A 16198-nucleotide genomic window follows, 5' to 3' on the forward strand; every position below is an offset into this window, starting at 1 on the left:
AGGTGAGATAGGTAAGGGCTTGAACAATGCTATGGAAGGGGACACACGCCAGTCTTCTGTTTTTAAATACCAGAAATGTTCCTATTCTAAAGCAAGCCCTCATTATTTAAATGAAAGTGACCATATTGCAAATTTAAAAAGCCCACTTTTCAAGTAATTCTTAGGTGGAGTAAAAGGGGAACACATATGGTTTGGAATTTATCTAATGCGCAAAGACTCACTTCCAGGACTTCAGTTTGGGTCTAGCTTTGGCCTGCAGACTCTGGACCTCAGTAATGACTTCGCCAGAGCATATCAGGGCACAGATGCTGAAGATCCAGTTTCTAGTTTCATATCACTAATGGAGCCTTCACTGCTGCCCTCTATGTCGCATTACTTATTCAATGAGGGTTAGAAATTAGTGGTATTATTTTTGTGTGTGTGTGCCATGAACACAGCAGTCTGCCCTTTGGTTTCAGCTGTTGACAGAAACATGTAGTGCATTCAGGGAAACTTGATTTTAGATGATTTTTTGTGGATTTTAATTGTTATTTATGTGTTAATCAGTGTAAGCAGGGCCGGCCCATCATAGACAATTTTTAGGCAGTGGCCTAGAGTGGCCCCTTAAGAGGGGGTGCCCCCTGGCCTGCTGCCCCTCCTCTCCCTCACCTAAACAGGGTAGTAAATTGCAGGCCGTCACCCACCTTTCCGGGAGGGCGACCCAGTTGCCCAGCCAGCGGCGGTGGGGGGGAGACTCCTGGCGTGCCTGCCTTCGCTGCCCCACCACCTTCTTCTGCTGGCCGGTGGGACCCAGGGCACCTGCGCCTTGCCCGCCACCGGCCCAGGCTCTACCTGCACCGCCTCTGTCCACTGCCTGAGCCGGCCCTACCTAGCAGCTGCCCCACCCCCGGCCTCCAGGGCCCCGCCAGAGCCAGTCCCCTTGGCCAGCCTTCAAGCAGGGCTCTGAGCCAGGCCAGGCGGGATTGCCGGAACAATCCCTGGCCTTAAAGCAGGAACGGGGATGGAGGTGGTGAAGGTCGGGTCGGGCACACGTATTAGGCACTGGTGGCTCCCCATGGCCAAGGAATTAGCTTTCCAGAACTGAGGGCTTAGGGTTGCCAGCCTGCAGGTGGGTCTAGTAACAAATAAATATACACTGTAAAAACCTTTTAGCAAACTAATGTATTCTATTTAGTGTATCATTATTTTATCCTAATCAGGTATAAATATTCATTACATTCAATAAGCAATAACATTCAATACGTACAGATTGTTAACTACCAGACAATTTTGCATCAGTGTTTTAAAAGTCAAGCCCTGATGCAAAATTGTCTGGTAGTTAACAATCTGTATGTATTGAATGTTATTGCTTATTGAATGTAATAAATATTTATACTGATTAGGATGAAATAATGATACACTATGCACTTTATTAAATAATGACCATAAATAGAACACATTAGTTTGCTAAAAGGTTTTTGCAGTGTATATATATTTGTTAAAAGGTGTGTATTGGACTCAGCTGAGCTGCCTCCTTCCCAAACTTTGCCTTCGCCAACCCCCCCCTCCCCCAGTCCCCAGGAATTTTCTAGCTCAGAGTTGGCAACCCTGTTTTGACTCCAGACACTGGAGGAAGCCAGGAACTCTTGGCTTTGTTAATGGCCCTGTTATTGATTCATTGGTGTTTTTATGTTTATTGATAGTGTTACTGTGCTAATTGTTACTGTAGAACCAGATCAGGCGCAAAGATACTGGGATTGTGGGCTTTTGAACCCCTAAAGGGTTCTTCCTAAAATGCATTTATGTTTGAAAATTGGTGGGCGCACGGGGGGGGGGGGCACCAGAAGGTAGCCATGCCTAGTGTCCAAAAAAACCTGGAGTCGGCCCTGAGTGTAAGCCGCCCTGAGCTTGCTTTTGTGGGGAGGGTGGGGTATAAATAAATAAATAAATAATAATACAAAACAATAAAATGGATCACAGGGACATTGTCTGAACTGGGAGATCCACTCTGAATGGAACAATGTGAGGCAAACTTCTGATTTATGCTACACTGCTCTACTGCGCATATGGACAGTTGCTAGATGGACAAGGTCTATGATGATTCCCAAGCCCAAATGCATCACAAACTATTAAATGATGGTAAAAACATTAATGTTCTCTTCAGTGTTCAACATTCCTAAAAAAAATGTCTACAAGTTACACTTGGTATATTGTTGTAACGTGGTTTTATCCGAATGGGCATTCCATTTTAATGGGCATTCCATAATAGAAGGAAATGTTCTCTTTCAAAGGGGAAGGTTGCCTAGCAAGAGACAAACGAGCTCCCATATGAGATCAGGGCTATGTGTGACTTTTTACAATTCCGCAGGGCCTGCAAGACAGAGCTCTTCCGCAAGGCTTTTAGTTAGGGCGGCAGGCATCCCCCCTCTCTACAACTCTCTACTTCAGCGGGTCAGATCTGCACTACCATCTAAGGACCAAAACACAGATGGCATCTGTGAGGCTTTAACTAAGACTTGTACCAGAGGAATGTTGCTGTATTTTATTGGGGGTTTAATTGTTTTTCATTCTTTGTATACTGTATATTGTGTATTATGTTTGATGGAACCCACCTTGAGCCTGCTATTTGGGGAGGGCGGGATATAAATCCAATAAATAAATAAAATAAATATACTGATCTACAGATGATACAATAAAGTGGGTTGGGTTGGGGGAAACCCCAAACCAACTCGTGCTTAACGTGTGACCTGGCACTCACCTCAAAAGTAGTGTGAGGGAGGGGGCAAACTGAGTCCTGAACATATGCATGCTGGCAGGAGAGGTTTCATCATTCCCCCCCTTCCACTCCATGCACTTTTGCTAGCAGGAAAAGGCATGGGGGGGATGATGTTTGCATTACTGCCAGTTCCACATATCTGCCCATGTTGCCACCATGAGTACATGTGCTTGGGAGCTGATTTGCACCCCATGACACACACTATATTTAAAGTTACATTGAATATATCATCTTGCATTGAATATATCATCTAATTAGATCCTCATTGCTATGCTGTGCAATTCATAAGAAAATATTTAACTCAAGTTTCCTTTATTTCTTTGTCAGCAAGATGTGAACAAGAGTGCAGATAATAAGTACAGATAATGTTAACTGGTATAATCTTGAATTTTTTTGTCTCATATATGCATATACTGGCCTAATCCAATGTTCTTACAGATTTAATGTGTTTTGGACCATTGATCTCTCTTCCCCTTCTGGCTTTGCTCCTTCAGTTTCATCTGGGGTATTCATATGGGTTGGGTAGTCATAGAGCAATTACAGTTGTAGATTGTCTAAGAGGTGGCGATGCTAGTGGGAAGTAGAAAAAGTTTAAAGCAGTGTTTCTTCTGCAGGATGCAGAAGGATGGGCTGCTGCTACTTGGATGAGAGATTTTGAGTAGGAACATGCACCTTGGATTAGTTTCTTACCAGCCCCACCTTTACTGGCCATAATGGAGTCTCTGAAACATGAAACGCTAATGATACTGAACGGACGCACTGTTACTGCTCAAGAGATTGGATTGGGGGGGGGAGAAATGTACAAAAATTACAGATTTATAGTTTTTGTTCTTGGGAAAAAATGGTTAAAAATGAAGCTAACTTGAAATATTTCTTGTTTATTTCTTAAAAATTATTCTACCTTATAAGCCACACGGGCTGGGCATTTCTTGCCTAACCCCAGGGGTGGAGACATATGTCTCAGCATCTCATACATGTCCATGAAAGTCATCCGGCCCCTGGGAGCAAAAAATTAAAAACAACAACAAAAAATAACCAAAAAGAAAAAAAAGGAAAAATACACGGAAAAAATAGAAAAGAGAGAAAGATGCAAAGAAGAGAAAAATATTGGAAATCAAGTGGAAAAGGAAAAAAATGGAAGATAAAAATGTAGAGATTACTGTGCTGCTTGCCAGCAAAGAGTCTGAATATGCTTGATCTTCATGGGTGACTGGAAGTAGAAGGATGGTTCCTGAAATTGTGGTTGTGATATAGCAAAATGCTTAAGCATACACTTCTATACGTTTGGAGCAGGTGTTCACATCATAACAGAGACAGATATAACCCTGTGCCTCCATCTATATTTTGCTCAGTCTGAGATTACAGTGCAGACCACCATCCCACTTGGGGTTATAGGGCCAAGTGTGTAGATTCAAGTCCCCTTAGTAACAAAGAACCACAGAAAGAAGGAGAGAAATAGAAAGAAAGACTGAGAATGAGGGAGCCCCTCTTTGCCAATGTGAGAGGAGGGCAGACTGCAAGGAAAGAAGGTGGAGGGAAAGGGAGGGTGGAAAGAACTGGGGGAGGAGGGAGGAAATGGCTGAGGTGTCAATGTAGTCTCTGTCCTCCCCAAATGAAGAATTAATGTGCAGAAGGTGGTGGAGGTGGGTAAAGAGAGACTCATAGAACTCTTCAGGCCTAGCTTCAGCTAACAGCAAGCAGAGATGGTTCAAGGTAACTGATATGCTCCATGCGTTACTGGTCTGGGTGGTAGCATCATTTCACGCATTCTGTTGGCTAATTACATTGCTAAATTACTCTTGAAAGTGCAATATATAGATAGATATGTGTACATATATATATATATATATGTGAAATATATATATTAAAGAAACCATAAGCAACATTCATTCCGTTGATGCTAGCAGGTTTTAGTGTAAGTCAAACCTTGCAAGCAACCCTATGAGGGCATTTCTTGCCTAAGCCCAGGGGGGGAGATATTACACGTAATAAACTGTACATATCCTTATAATGAATTCGTCCACTGCAAGAAGAATACATGGGAGTTAGTGCAGACGCTACAGGGCAAGAGAAACACATATTGTCACGTAAACATAAAACACAGCAGGGCTGCTGGCTAGAGACCTTCAGTCTAGCCACATACCATCTCCCTCAGGTATATGGAGAAATTGTGAATTCCCAATGGCTGCAATCAGAAAGGGGCCTTTCAAAGCACTGAAGACTAGGCCTCATTGAAGCTCTATGTGCTTCCCCATCAGCATTGTGGGAAGAAAGTTGATGACCATTTACATTAATAGATGGGGGGGGACTGTGTCTTATTGAACAGACTGTGAGATTTATCTTAGATCTTAAATAAAGTCAGACGTGACCAGACCTGTATGAGTTTTGACTTCTAGCTTTGATGTTTCTTCCATGAAGAGCCTTAGAAATCAATCACATTGTGTGCCATGCAGTTTAAGGGGTCTGGTATTCATACCAATATTTTTCTCTCCTTTCTTTTCAGCAAAGTTGGGTAATAAATGCATAGAAACCAGTACTCAGGAGGGGGAAGACCTGGATATCCTGCCCCCGCTCGGCACAGGCTTCCTTATGGACACTCCCACGGCTGGGCTTGGCAGGGTTTGCCAGTTAGGGCTGGCAGTGTAAACAAACACATTAAACCTGGACACAACGGGCATTCATAGTGGACAGGGCACAGGGATGGTAAAAGATACCAAGAGAATTCTGGGGAGAACCTTCCGCTAGGTGCGCATGACTGCAACCCTGCTGACTGCATCTACTTGCAGCAGCAGAGTGCCTGACCTCCCACAACAACAAAAGAAAATACAAAAACAGCATTACATAGCAGAGTGGAAGACCAGGCCCTAGCACGCACGTGCGCACAAACACACACACACATCTCCACAGGTCGAAGTATTAGAAGCACGTCATCTATTACTAACATAGCTATTGTAAGTATTTTTTTACTGCTGCATAATACATACTACCTGTGGGTTTTGTCCAGGCTGCGAAGCCAATACCCCAATTACTCCTATTTGGCTCAGATGTTACTAACGTGGCACAAAACACAAAACACAGTTGTTGCCAGGGGTTTCATTGACTCAATCATTGTTTGGCTCAAATATTGCTAATTATAGTATTCAGTCTGCCCACTGCAGGCCAATGCAGCCCACAAGGCAGGATGGGAAAATGGCAAGAGGCATGGCTGGACACACAGGGACATACATTGTGTCCTTCCTTTTGATTTTATGGGATAATGTAAGGGTGTATGTGGCCTTGTCAGAATCCAGCAGCAAAAACCTAAAATTGAAAGAGGAAATGTTAATCAGTGATAAACCGCCGCACTTGCTCCCTCCAATCATTTGTTTCTAGTGAGATTCACAAAAATTAGCCAACAGGTATGATAATGGAGATGGTACAGTGGCAGTGGCCACAGATCCACACTGACTGGAGTTCAGCTAAGGTGACACACAATGGATCTGCATGCAAAAAGAGGCAATGGCTCTGGTTTTTGTGTAGGCCAGAGCCTCTCGAACACACAAGAAGCTGACTTCTCCTGAGTCAGACCATTGGTCTATCAAGGTCAGCACTATCTATTCTGACTGGCAGTGGCTCTCCAGGATCTCAGGTTGAGGTCTTTCACACCACCTACCATGTGATCCTTTTAATTGGAAATACTGGGTCTTAAACCTGGAGGCCTTCTATACGCAAAACGGATGCTCTACCACTGAACCTCAGCTCCTCCCTTCTTCTCACATCAGAGGAAATAAAGGCTTCATCTGCCGCCATAACTTCATATCTCATCTCTGTCGGAATAGACCATATTCTTCTTTTCAGAACAGAAGCAAGGAATTGCAGCTCCCCCTCACCTTTGTATTCTAGACCATAATTATTGCTTGCCTCCCCTAAGTGGAACAAGGACCCAGAAATGAAGCTCCTATCAGCCACACACCTCTCTTGTGTGAAAGAAGCAAAAGGAACCTAGGAGTCCTAGATTTCAGTGATTTCCTCTTTGAACTGTTACATACTACTTCCTGCAAGGGCAGAACTCAGGAATTAGAGATTCCAGCCTACCTGTCCAGCTGCTAGATTTACTTCTTTACCTTCTCTCAGCTTGTGTCCAAACCTGGATAAGTGTTATCCATTTCCTCCAGCTTTTTCTAGGGGTGTGCAAAAAAAAGAGAGAGGTATTTTTTGGTTTCAAGTATATTGAACCCAAAACATACCTGTATTTTCTGATATTCCCAAATCCCAATACCAGCATGGTATTTGGATTTGTGATTTTTCAGAAATCCTGAATTTTTCAGCTCCATTGTACCCTATGGGGACCATTATAAATAGTCCCCATAGAATATAATGGGGAATCAATCTGGGGCTATCCGTGGGTCTATTTTTTGAGGTAGAGGCACCATATTCTCAGCATAGCTGCTTCTGCCTCTCGTCAAAAAACTCCCAAAGTTTCAAAAAGATTGGACCAGGGGGTACAATTCTATGGGCACCCAAAGAAGGTGCCTCCATTCTCTATTGATTTAAATGAAAGGGGGGAAGGGCATTAAAAGGGAATGCGGTCCCATTAAATGCCTTTTGCAAGCCGTGAGTGAACTCTGAAGGTGTTTAAAAGGCTTGCAAACTCCTTAAACACCTTATCCAAGTTACAGGATCACCCAGAAGGTGTTTAAGGGGACTGCAATCCCTTTAAACACCCTTTAACTTCAGCTATCCGATGGTCCCAAAAAATCCCAAATATTTTTGGGATATTCGGGATTCAGCTATTTTGGATAGCTGAAAAAATACTGAGATCTATAACTGGCTGAAAGAATAGCCATAAAATACTGATAAGGTATTTTTTTACTATTTTTCAGCTCAGACATAGTCGAATGCACACCCCTAGTTTTTTCTTTCAGGGTGGGACAAGAGCTCTAAGTTTAGCACCAGGAAGGGCAAGGGAGGCATGTCCTTACCAGGCCGAAGGGTCATACTCAGCCCACACACGCACATACTCGTCCAGGTGGTGAGGCCCCAGAATGGAGGAGTCACGTGTCAGGTACTCAAAGTTATCCATGATGACAGCCACAAAAAGGTTCAACATCTGTAATTTCAAGGAAGCAGGGAGACAGACACAGGCACTGAGTAAGCCGAGATGCCAGAGAGAATGCTGAGATCTATCTTAGCAAGAAATAAGTGCAGGCAAAGGTGTCAAAAGGGGCCCTGAGCCCATGGGAGTCAATGAGAGGGGCAAACATAGTAACAACCCACACCTTCCCCACATATATATGCACAAAAATACATACATGTGTGCATATGATCACCCCATTGTACACTCCTAGCAAGGGTAGTCATTGACCCATGGTCATTTCATAAGCCTACAGATGTGCAGGCATGAGATTAGCATATTCAGACTGGAAACCAGCATGCACAAGCTTCTCTCTACATGCATACACTCCCTCTTTCTCAAATGTATACACATTTTTGTCACAGGGCCACGACTGCTTGCTTAACACTTTTGTACAGCTGCATCTTCAAACACCTTCAGCACATTATGCAGTGCCTGAGAGCAGTGGGCCCTTCTTGTAGTGCCAACACTGCCCAATCATATTTTGAGAAGCATGGATAGCAAGAGGGAAGGAGCTGAGATGGATCCAAAGGTGCTTCACCTCCTGATTAATGCTCCCTTTAGAAGGCAAGGTAGGACATTACATAAGGCACATCAGCCTTCCATCTCAGCAGAAATGCTAGGGAAGCATTGGCCCATTATGCATGCACATCTTACTGCAGATTTTCAGAGCAGTAAGCCTTTAATCTCAACTTCACCCTGTTAATGTACGGGTGTTTTCCCTTGCTTTCACCATGTCTGTCTGTCAGGTTTTCTTTGTCATTCTGCATTAGTTTTCCTCCCTTCAGCACTCAGTTTGCTTTCTGATCACTGTTTCCCCAGGTTTTCTGAAAGTGCTTTTGTGCCAATTTCCCCCTTGTTTTACTTCAAAGCTGAAGGTAATTCAAAAACATACAGATTCCCTCGGATTCCTGCCCCCCTGCCCTTTTTCCGCCCCTCAAAGGTCACTCCCTGCCCACATTGAGGTTGTTCTGCCCATTCTGCACCTTCCACCATCCTTCCCCCTTCATCAGTGTACAAGCTCCATTTCCCCTCGTTTAAATTTTTTAATTTTTTTTACAAGCTGTATGAGTCTAGCAATATGAGACTATGCTGAATTTAAAAAAAAATTAAAATGAGGGGGGGTAGTTTAAGAGGAGCTGTGCAAGGTTCTGTTCCCTGCTGGTATTGACTTGAAAGGGGGATTGGTGAGGACGCAAACAGCAGTGTCCCCAGTGCAAAAAAAAAAAGGATTTCAGTGCTGCATGCAAAGGGGGGAGATGGTCAGTGCAGAATGAAATTGACATGAGATGTAAAGAGAGAGAGAGAGACTCAAATATTTGAAGGGCTGTCGTGTAGGAGATGGAGCAGATCTATTCTCTCTTGCTCCGGATTGCAAGACTAGATCTAATGGGTGGAAATTACAAGGGAGTCGTTACCGGCTAAATATCAGGAGAAACTTCCTAACTGCTTGCTGGACATTTTCAAGTGGAGGCTGGACGACCATCTTTTGGGTATGTTGTAGGGCTATCTTTCAGCTATGCTCCTGCAGAGTGCAGGGGGTTGGACTAGATAATCTGCAAGATACCTTCCAACTCTAACATTCTATGATTCTATGACTGGGACTGGAAGCCTAAAGCTTTGAAAACATTTTTCCCTTTCATGTTTCAGTGAACAGAGTTTGGAGGGGTGGGGGGAAACATTTCGGCAAGCCTAACATTAAAATGGCAGTTGAGCCACTTGGACCTTCTGCGAACTGCCGAACTTAAGAATCGCTTGGGATCGATCCATTTGGAGGAAGAGCGCAATCTGCACAGGACGGGCTTTAAAAAACCCGCCAAGATCACAACCACTGTGCCCGATCAGATCACAAAGAGAAAACCATGCAAATTTACAAGGAAGGGCAGGAAATCAGCATTACTATGTAGCTGCGCTAGGGCACTGGCAAAAATCCCCCATCCCACTTTTTTCAATTTAGTGGCACAAAACTAAAAACACCTCTCCAGAGTTTCTGCCAGAGGACTCCTCCACCATACAAATTGCAGCCCTGTGCAAAGTGTGTTGGAATGGCAGCTGACTTTGCACAGGTGTGTGCGCGCATACACAGACACACACATGTTGGCAATGATCTGAAAACGATGTTCTGGAAAGTTACCTGCTAGTAACCCTATCATGAGCATGCATTGTTCTATCCACCCGATGCATATGCATAGCTCAGTCCTGTATTCCCCCCACCCCAAGCCCCTTGACTCACCAGAAAAGAGCATAGGAAGATGAAGGAAACAAAATAGAAATATGCAAACTCATTGCCACACTCATTGTCTTTGGCATCTGCTTTCTCATCACAGGCTTTTCCACCCAGACAGGAGAGCATGATCTCATGCCAAGCCTCACCTGTGGCACTCCTGTGAGAGAGACAAGGAGGATGAAAAGATAATGGTCACTAGTGATTAGGGCTGCCAACCTCCAGGTGGGGCCTGGGGATCTCTTGGAATTATAACTGATCTCCAGACTATAGAGATCAGTTTCCCTGGAGACACTGGCTGATTTGGAGGGTGTTCTCAATGGAGTTATACCCTGCTGATCACCGTCACCTTCCCAACCCCTTCTCCCCAAGCTTCACCTCTAAATCTCCAAGAATTTCCTGGGTAGGAGTTGGCAACCCTACAAAGGACCCATCACAGCCAAATGGCAGCATCTCCATCTCATGAGTTGCCGCAGTAATACTGAAAAGCAATAGTGGTTTCCATACATACTACTGAAATGAAACCATTGATCTGGAAGCTTAGTAATACTTTTGTGTGGGCACAGAAAGTAATATACAGAAGGCTCTCTCATGCATTAAGGAAATACATTCAGTTTGCTTGAGGCACAGTAGCTGACCAAAGCACCGGGTAGGCCTGGCTAGGCTAAGTTGGTAAACTCTCTTGTGATGACTGCAAGATCAGCAGGAGTTTCCCAGGGAAGTGTTAGGGATAAGCCTCACCTAAAGAGAAGCATCAGGGCCTGAAAGAATGTGCGGAAGTTGTTGTGCTCATTGATTGCAGAATCCTCATCTTTGATGCCGATGTTACCAAACACCTGAAGATACAACATCAAACAAATAACAATAAAATACATGCTGATACAAATGTTAAGTGTTCAGGAAATAGTAAGCTCCTAGAAGTTGCCATCTAGTAATAGAACAGCTGATGCTTGCAGAATTGGATGCCAGGCCCCATGTTCAGAGGCAGTCAACCTCTGAATCCCAGTGACTAGAGCCAATGTCAGGGGAAGGCCTTGGCCTTTTGTTGGACCTCCAGAGGAAGTGGTTGGCCACTGTGTGAGACAGGATGCTGGATGAGATGGACCACTGATCTGATCCAGCAGGGCTCTTCTTATGTTCTTAGGTCATCTGTCAGCATCAATGGGTATAACACATTTAGTTGTAGAGACCATAGAGATTTAGGAAATTTAGAACAGTTTAGTGACACATAAAAGTCAGATTATTATGTAAAGCCTTGCTTTAGCTATCAAAGAAGGCAAAGCTGCATTATATTGCTATAAAAATAGGAATGAAAAGTACAGAGCTGGATGTGCTGCTCTATCCCTCCTTGTGCAACTGCAGACTTATTGCAGGGACAATGATCCTGCAATGTGCTGGAGGTGTCTATACCTCCATAGTGAAAACTACATTTACCTGGGGAAACACCTGCACCATGCTAGACCTCACTTTGTAAGTCCAAAGGTCTCTGGCACAGAGTCAATGGTGTCAATGATCCTGTGCTGCATTAGAGGCATAGCAGCATGCATGGACTGAGGCTGACTGATTGGGACTGAAGTTAATTGGCACTTACCTGCATGCCAATGATGGCGTAGATGAAAAAGAGCATTGCAATCAACAGGCACACATATGGAAGGGCCTAGTGGAAGGGGAAAATGAGTGTATGTTATTGCTTTCTAGATTCAGTATTCTAACCCAGGTACACCTAGTACTGGGAATATGGTTATTCTAAAGCAGGGCTTTCTTGCTTCCCACATATCACTTGTTGTCACTAGATGGATGAAAGGGAGTGCTTTAGGCTATATTGCTGCCCCACCATATCACCACCGCATCCTATCCTGACTATAGAAATCTTGTAGCAATTGTTAACCCATCTAAAAAGTATGAGGCCAATGCAACACTGGATGAATAAGGATCAGCATCATAACAGAAAAAGGCCAGGATTCAACATCTGTGTTACTCAGTAAGGAAAACAGAGTTGCACTTACCTGTAATGGTTGTTCAACGATGTATTTTGTGCAGACACACATTAGGAATAATTTTTTCCAGCTTAGAATGACCAAAGGGGGGTGCCCCACCCCCTTACGGTGCTGACATGATGGCTTTCCCACCCAAGCCGTCACATGCTCTGGAGGCAGGTGCACCCTCCCTCAGTTCCTGTGAGGCCGCCGCAAACCCACACACAGAAAGAAAAAACCATGTGAGAACTCACAGCAGGGCAGGAGGGAGAGAATGTATGTCTGCACAGAAGACGCTGATGAACAGTTACAGGTAAGTGCAACTCTGTTTTCATCTTCCATCTTTGGTGCAGCCCCATATTGGGACCATTAGCAAGCTTTCACCAGAGGAGGCGGGTGATGCTCTCACTGGAAGAGAGACTTAAGAGAGACCACATTTGCATCCTTCCTGGCCTGCAGGTCCAAGGCAGAATGTTTCACGAATATGTCCTCCACTGACCACGTTGCAGCTCTGCAGATGTCCACGAGCGGGACCCTCCTGTGGAATGCAGCTGAGGAATTTTGTGCCCAGGAGGAGTGTGCAGTCACCTCCTGTGGATAAGTCTCTCCAGCTGCCTTATAGCAAGAACGGATGGTGGTCACCACCCAAATGGAAAGGGATTGTGAAGAAGCAGCCCTCCTTTTCTTAGGGCCCAGTAACACAAAGAGTGCCTTACCTCACTGGAAGGACCTAGTCCTGTAAATGTAGTAGAGCAGAGCCCTCCTGACATCTAACATATGCAGGGCCTTCTCGACCTTTGATTCTTGGGATGAGAAAAACACTGGCAACACAATTTCCTGTGCCAGGTGAATTTTAGATTTTTTTTTAAAAAAGTGAATTTTAGAGACCACCTTAGGGAAGTCCAGACTAGGGTGAAGTACTACTTTCTCATTAAAAACCTTTAGAAATGGGTTATCTATCCTGAGGGCCACTAATTTGCTACCCCCCTAGCAGATTTAACTGCTACTAGGAAAACTACTTTTCTTGAAAGGAATGCCAACAGGCATGTGGCCAATGGTTCAAACAGAGGTCTCATCAGCTGAGCCAGCACCAACAACAGGAACCACTGAGGGGCAATGTGAGGGGTGTATGGGGGGGGGGAGACATTTAATAACCCCTTAAGAAAACATTGGGCTAGTTTGTGGGAAAACAGAGAGAAGCCATCTATGGTCTTATTGTATGCCACAATGGCTGCCCAGTGGGTTTTAACTGATGCTACAGCCAACCCCTCATGTGCTAGTAGGAATAGATACTCCAGGACAAAGGGCAATGGGCAGACAAAGGGAGATAGCCCCCTGGACAAAGCCCAGGATTCAAAATGAACCCACTTCCTAGAATAGGATGTTCTTTACCTCAGGGGAGAGAAATTGCCTTAATGCTGCATTCTCCATGCTGTGAGGTACAACCGGGCTACATTGTGGTGCAACACTGGGCCCCTTACCAGCAAATCTGGAAAGGGAGGAAGGGTAATGAACTCTGAGCCTGCCAGGCAGAGCAACTCTGAGAACCAAATGTGATGAGAACAAAAGGGGGCTATCGGAATACAATCTGACCTTTCCGCTACCAGCTTCCCTATAACCCTGCTCAGAACGCGAAAAGGAGGGAAGGCGTAAAATGCATCCCCTGGAGAGGCTGGATTGTTGCCCACTAGGGAACAATAGTTTGGAGCCTTACTTGTTTCAAGGGCGGCAAAAAGATCTACCTGGAGGCCCCCCCAGGTCTCGAAGACTTCCCGGAGATATTTGGGTTAGATGGACCACTCGTGATTAGTATAGTAAATCCTGCTCAAGGGGTCTGCCTCGGACTGAATAGCCCTGGGGAAGACCTGGATGTTCGCAACCACCTCCCAGACTACTATGGCTTCCATACACAGCCTCCAAGACTCCGTGCCACCCTGCTTGTTCAGACAGTACACGGTGGAGGTATTGCCTATTTAGATCAGAACCCTTTTGCCTCTGAGAATATCTGCAAAGAAGGTAAGGGCAAATCTCACTGAATGTATTTCAAGGACATTTATATGGAGGCCTATACTGAGGGCAGGCATTGTTCCTGTACAGAAAAACTTTGAAACAAGCCTCCCACCCTGAGAGTGAAGTATCCATGGTAAGAGTGACCTGGGGAAAACAAAACCCAAACTGGACCCTGGTAAACAGGTTGGCCTCCTCTGCCCACCATAGAAGAGACTTCATAACTACCTGAGAGATTGAAAAGCAACACTCAGTAGCATGTCTAACAGGGCTGTATTTTTTCACAAACCAAAGTTGTAAGCCTCTCATCTGTAGCCTGGCTAAGGGATGACCACTGTGGTCAGTGTCATGAGGCCAAGCAGTAGTTGTAGAGATTTGACCAACTGCCGTCTTTTTCTCAAGAAGGTATATACTATGAGTCTCAAGCTTCTGCCCCTGTCCAGGACTAGGAAGGTTTTTGTTCTTAGAGAGTCCAGAATGGAATTGACCACCAAACCTATTGGGAACAGGTAGAAAGAACTATTTCAATATGCACTCTCAAGAGATCTTGGGTGGGCATCACAATGAGCCAATCATCTAGTAAGGATAAATGGTACACCCCTTAGTATGAAGATGGGCCACCACCACCACCATACTCTTAGTGAAGACTCTGGAAGCTGTGGTGAGACCAAAGGGGAGGGCAGTGTATTGAAACACCTCTGATCCTTGTTGAAAATGGAGGTACCTTCTGTGTAAGGGATGAAAGTATGTGTCCTTAAGATCTAGGACCATGAACAAGGAATAAGGGGAAAGGAACTCAACGACAGATGACAGAGAGACCATTCTAAACTTTGAAATCCTCAAAAACTTGTTTAATTCTCTCAGGTTAAGGATTGGCCCACAACAGAGATGTTGAACTCATTTGTTATGGGGGCCGGATCTGACACAAATGTCACTTGGTTGGGCCAGGCCATGTGTGCCACAAAATGAATGCCAGGTACCAGAGATATAAACTTTTTAAAGGACAGTAGCTGGTAAGCTCCAAGTTGGTGTATCCTCATTGCAAGGCCCCATGGGCTGGGAAGGGGGTTCAGAGGAAAACCCACATGGGTGGACTGGAGAGCTGGTGGTGCAACGCTGGGTAGATGCTCCCATGCTGCTTGACTGCTGAAGATGAGGTTGTTCCACCATGCTGAAGCCACAATCACAGTGGCTCTGCCCACTAGCCCCCCCAGTCTTCTGTCCCCCACCTTGCACCAGTTGCTCGCAGGCCACATAGGAGCCCTGGATGGACCAGTTCTGGCCCTCGGGGCCTTACGTTTGACACCCTGGCCTACAGCCTCCATCTTTCCTGTAGAGAAGAAAAAAAATCTCAAATGGAAACCTTGTGACTGTAGGCCACCAGGGACTTTCTCCACTACCCCTTTTTGAAGGAGCTCATCAAGCTGAAGGTGGAACTCTAGGCATGGATTTTCAGCTGCTGTGCAAGTGGGGCAGCATGGAGGGAGGGAGACAAACGCTAACATGTAACCACTACAAATGATAGACAAAACCCAATTATTGGAGCATATGGAATGCCATGCTTCATAAAACTGAGCTAACCTATACCTAAAGTTGGGGATAATTGTAAAAACTGGGACAGATAGTCAGAATTTCAGTAATTGTTGACTCTGCTCCCTCTGGGGAGTTTGGTGGCTTGCAGACCTGGGCCTTGGAATACTCTTCCTCCTCAGGAATGGGGAAGACTGGTATGGATGCTGAGGACAGAAGTAAGGTGCCTGCACTTGCTGGTACCTCTGTCCCTTGTAGAAAGGAGTGGCAAATCCATGCTATCTCTGGACAAAATGCTGTTGAGGAGCAGGGGTAGAAGAAAACACACCCAGATACTTTGCTGTTTGACAATTTTTCTTAATCATTGATAAGAACTTGTCAGTAGTATGAGAAAAAAGGGTAGACCCTTCAAAGGGGAGGTCTTCAATCCTATAGCATGTTTCCAGCAGGGGAGCAGTTGTACACAGCCAGGAGTGTCTCCTTAGGACCACTGCAGAGGCCATGGATCTGGCTGAAATGTCAGCAGCATGTCTACCTGCAGTGATCTCCTATTTGGAAAGTCTGATTGCTTCTGATTGGATCAGCTTGGCCAG

At 45.0% G+C, this 16198-nt stretch overlaps 1 protein-coding gene across 1 annotated transcript in view; it reads right to left on the reverse strand.

Annotated features, from left to right (window-relative positions):
• CACNA1A (calcium channel, voltage-dependent, P/Q type, alpha 1A subunit) overlaps positions 1-16198 on the reverse strand; it is a 345585-nt gene that overhangs the window by 24437 nt on the left and 304950 nt on the right. Inside the window, exons 34-38 of the mRNA XM_015418872.1 lie at positions 11684-11749; positions 10834-10928; positions 10102-10252; positions 7717-7844; positions 3657-3753 (exon numbers count right to left, since the gene is read on the reverse strand). Coding sequence (XP_015274358.1) covers positions 3657-3753; positions 7717-7844; positions 10102-10252; positions 10834-10928; positions 11684-11749 — 537 coding nt within the window. The remainder of the gene's footprint in view (positions 1-3656; positions 3754-7716; positions 7845-10101; positions 10253-10833; positions 10929-11683; positions 11750-16198) is intronic.

This window comes from Gekko japonicus, unplaced genomic scaffold (assembly GCF_001447785.1).
Source record: "Gekko japonicus isolate JY-2015 unplaced genomic scaffold, Gekko_japonicus_V1.1 scaffold1769, whole genome shotgun sequence".
NCBI classification, from domain to species: domain Eukaryota; kingdom Metazoa; phylum Chordata; class Lepidosauria; order Squamata; family Gekkonidae; genus Gekko; species Gekko japonicus.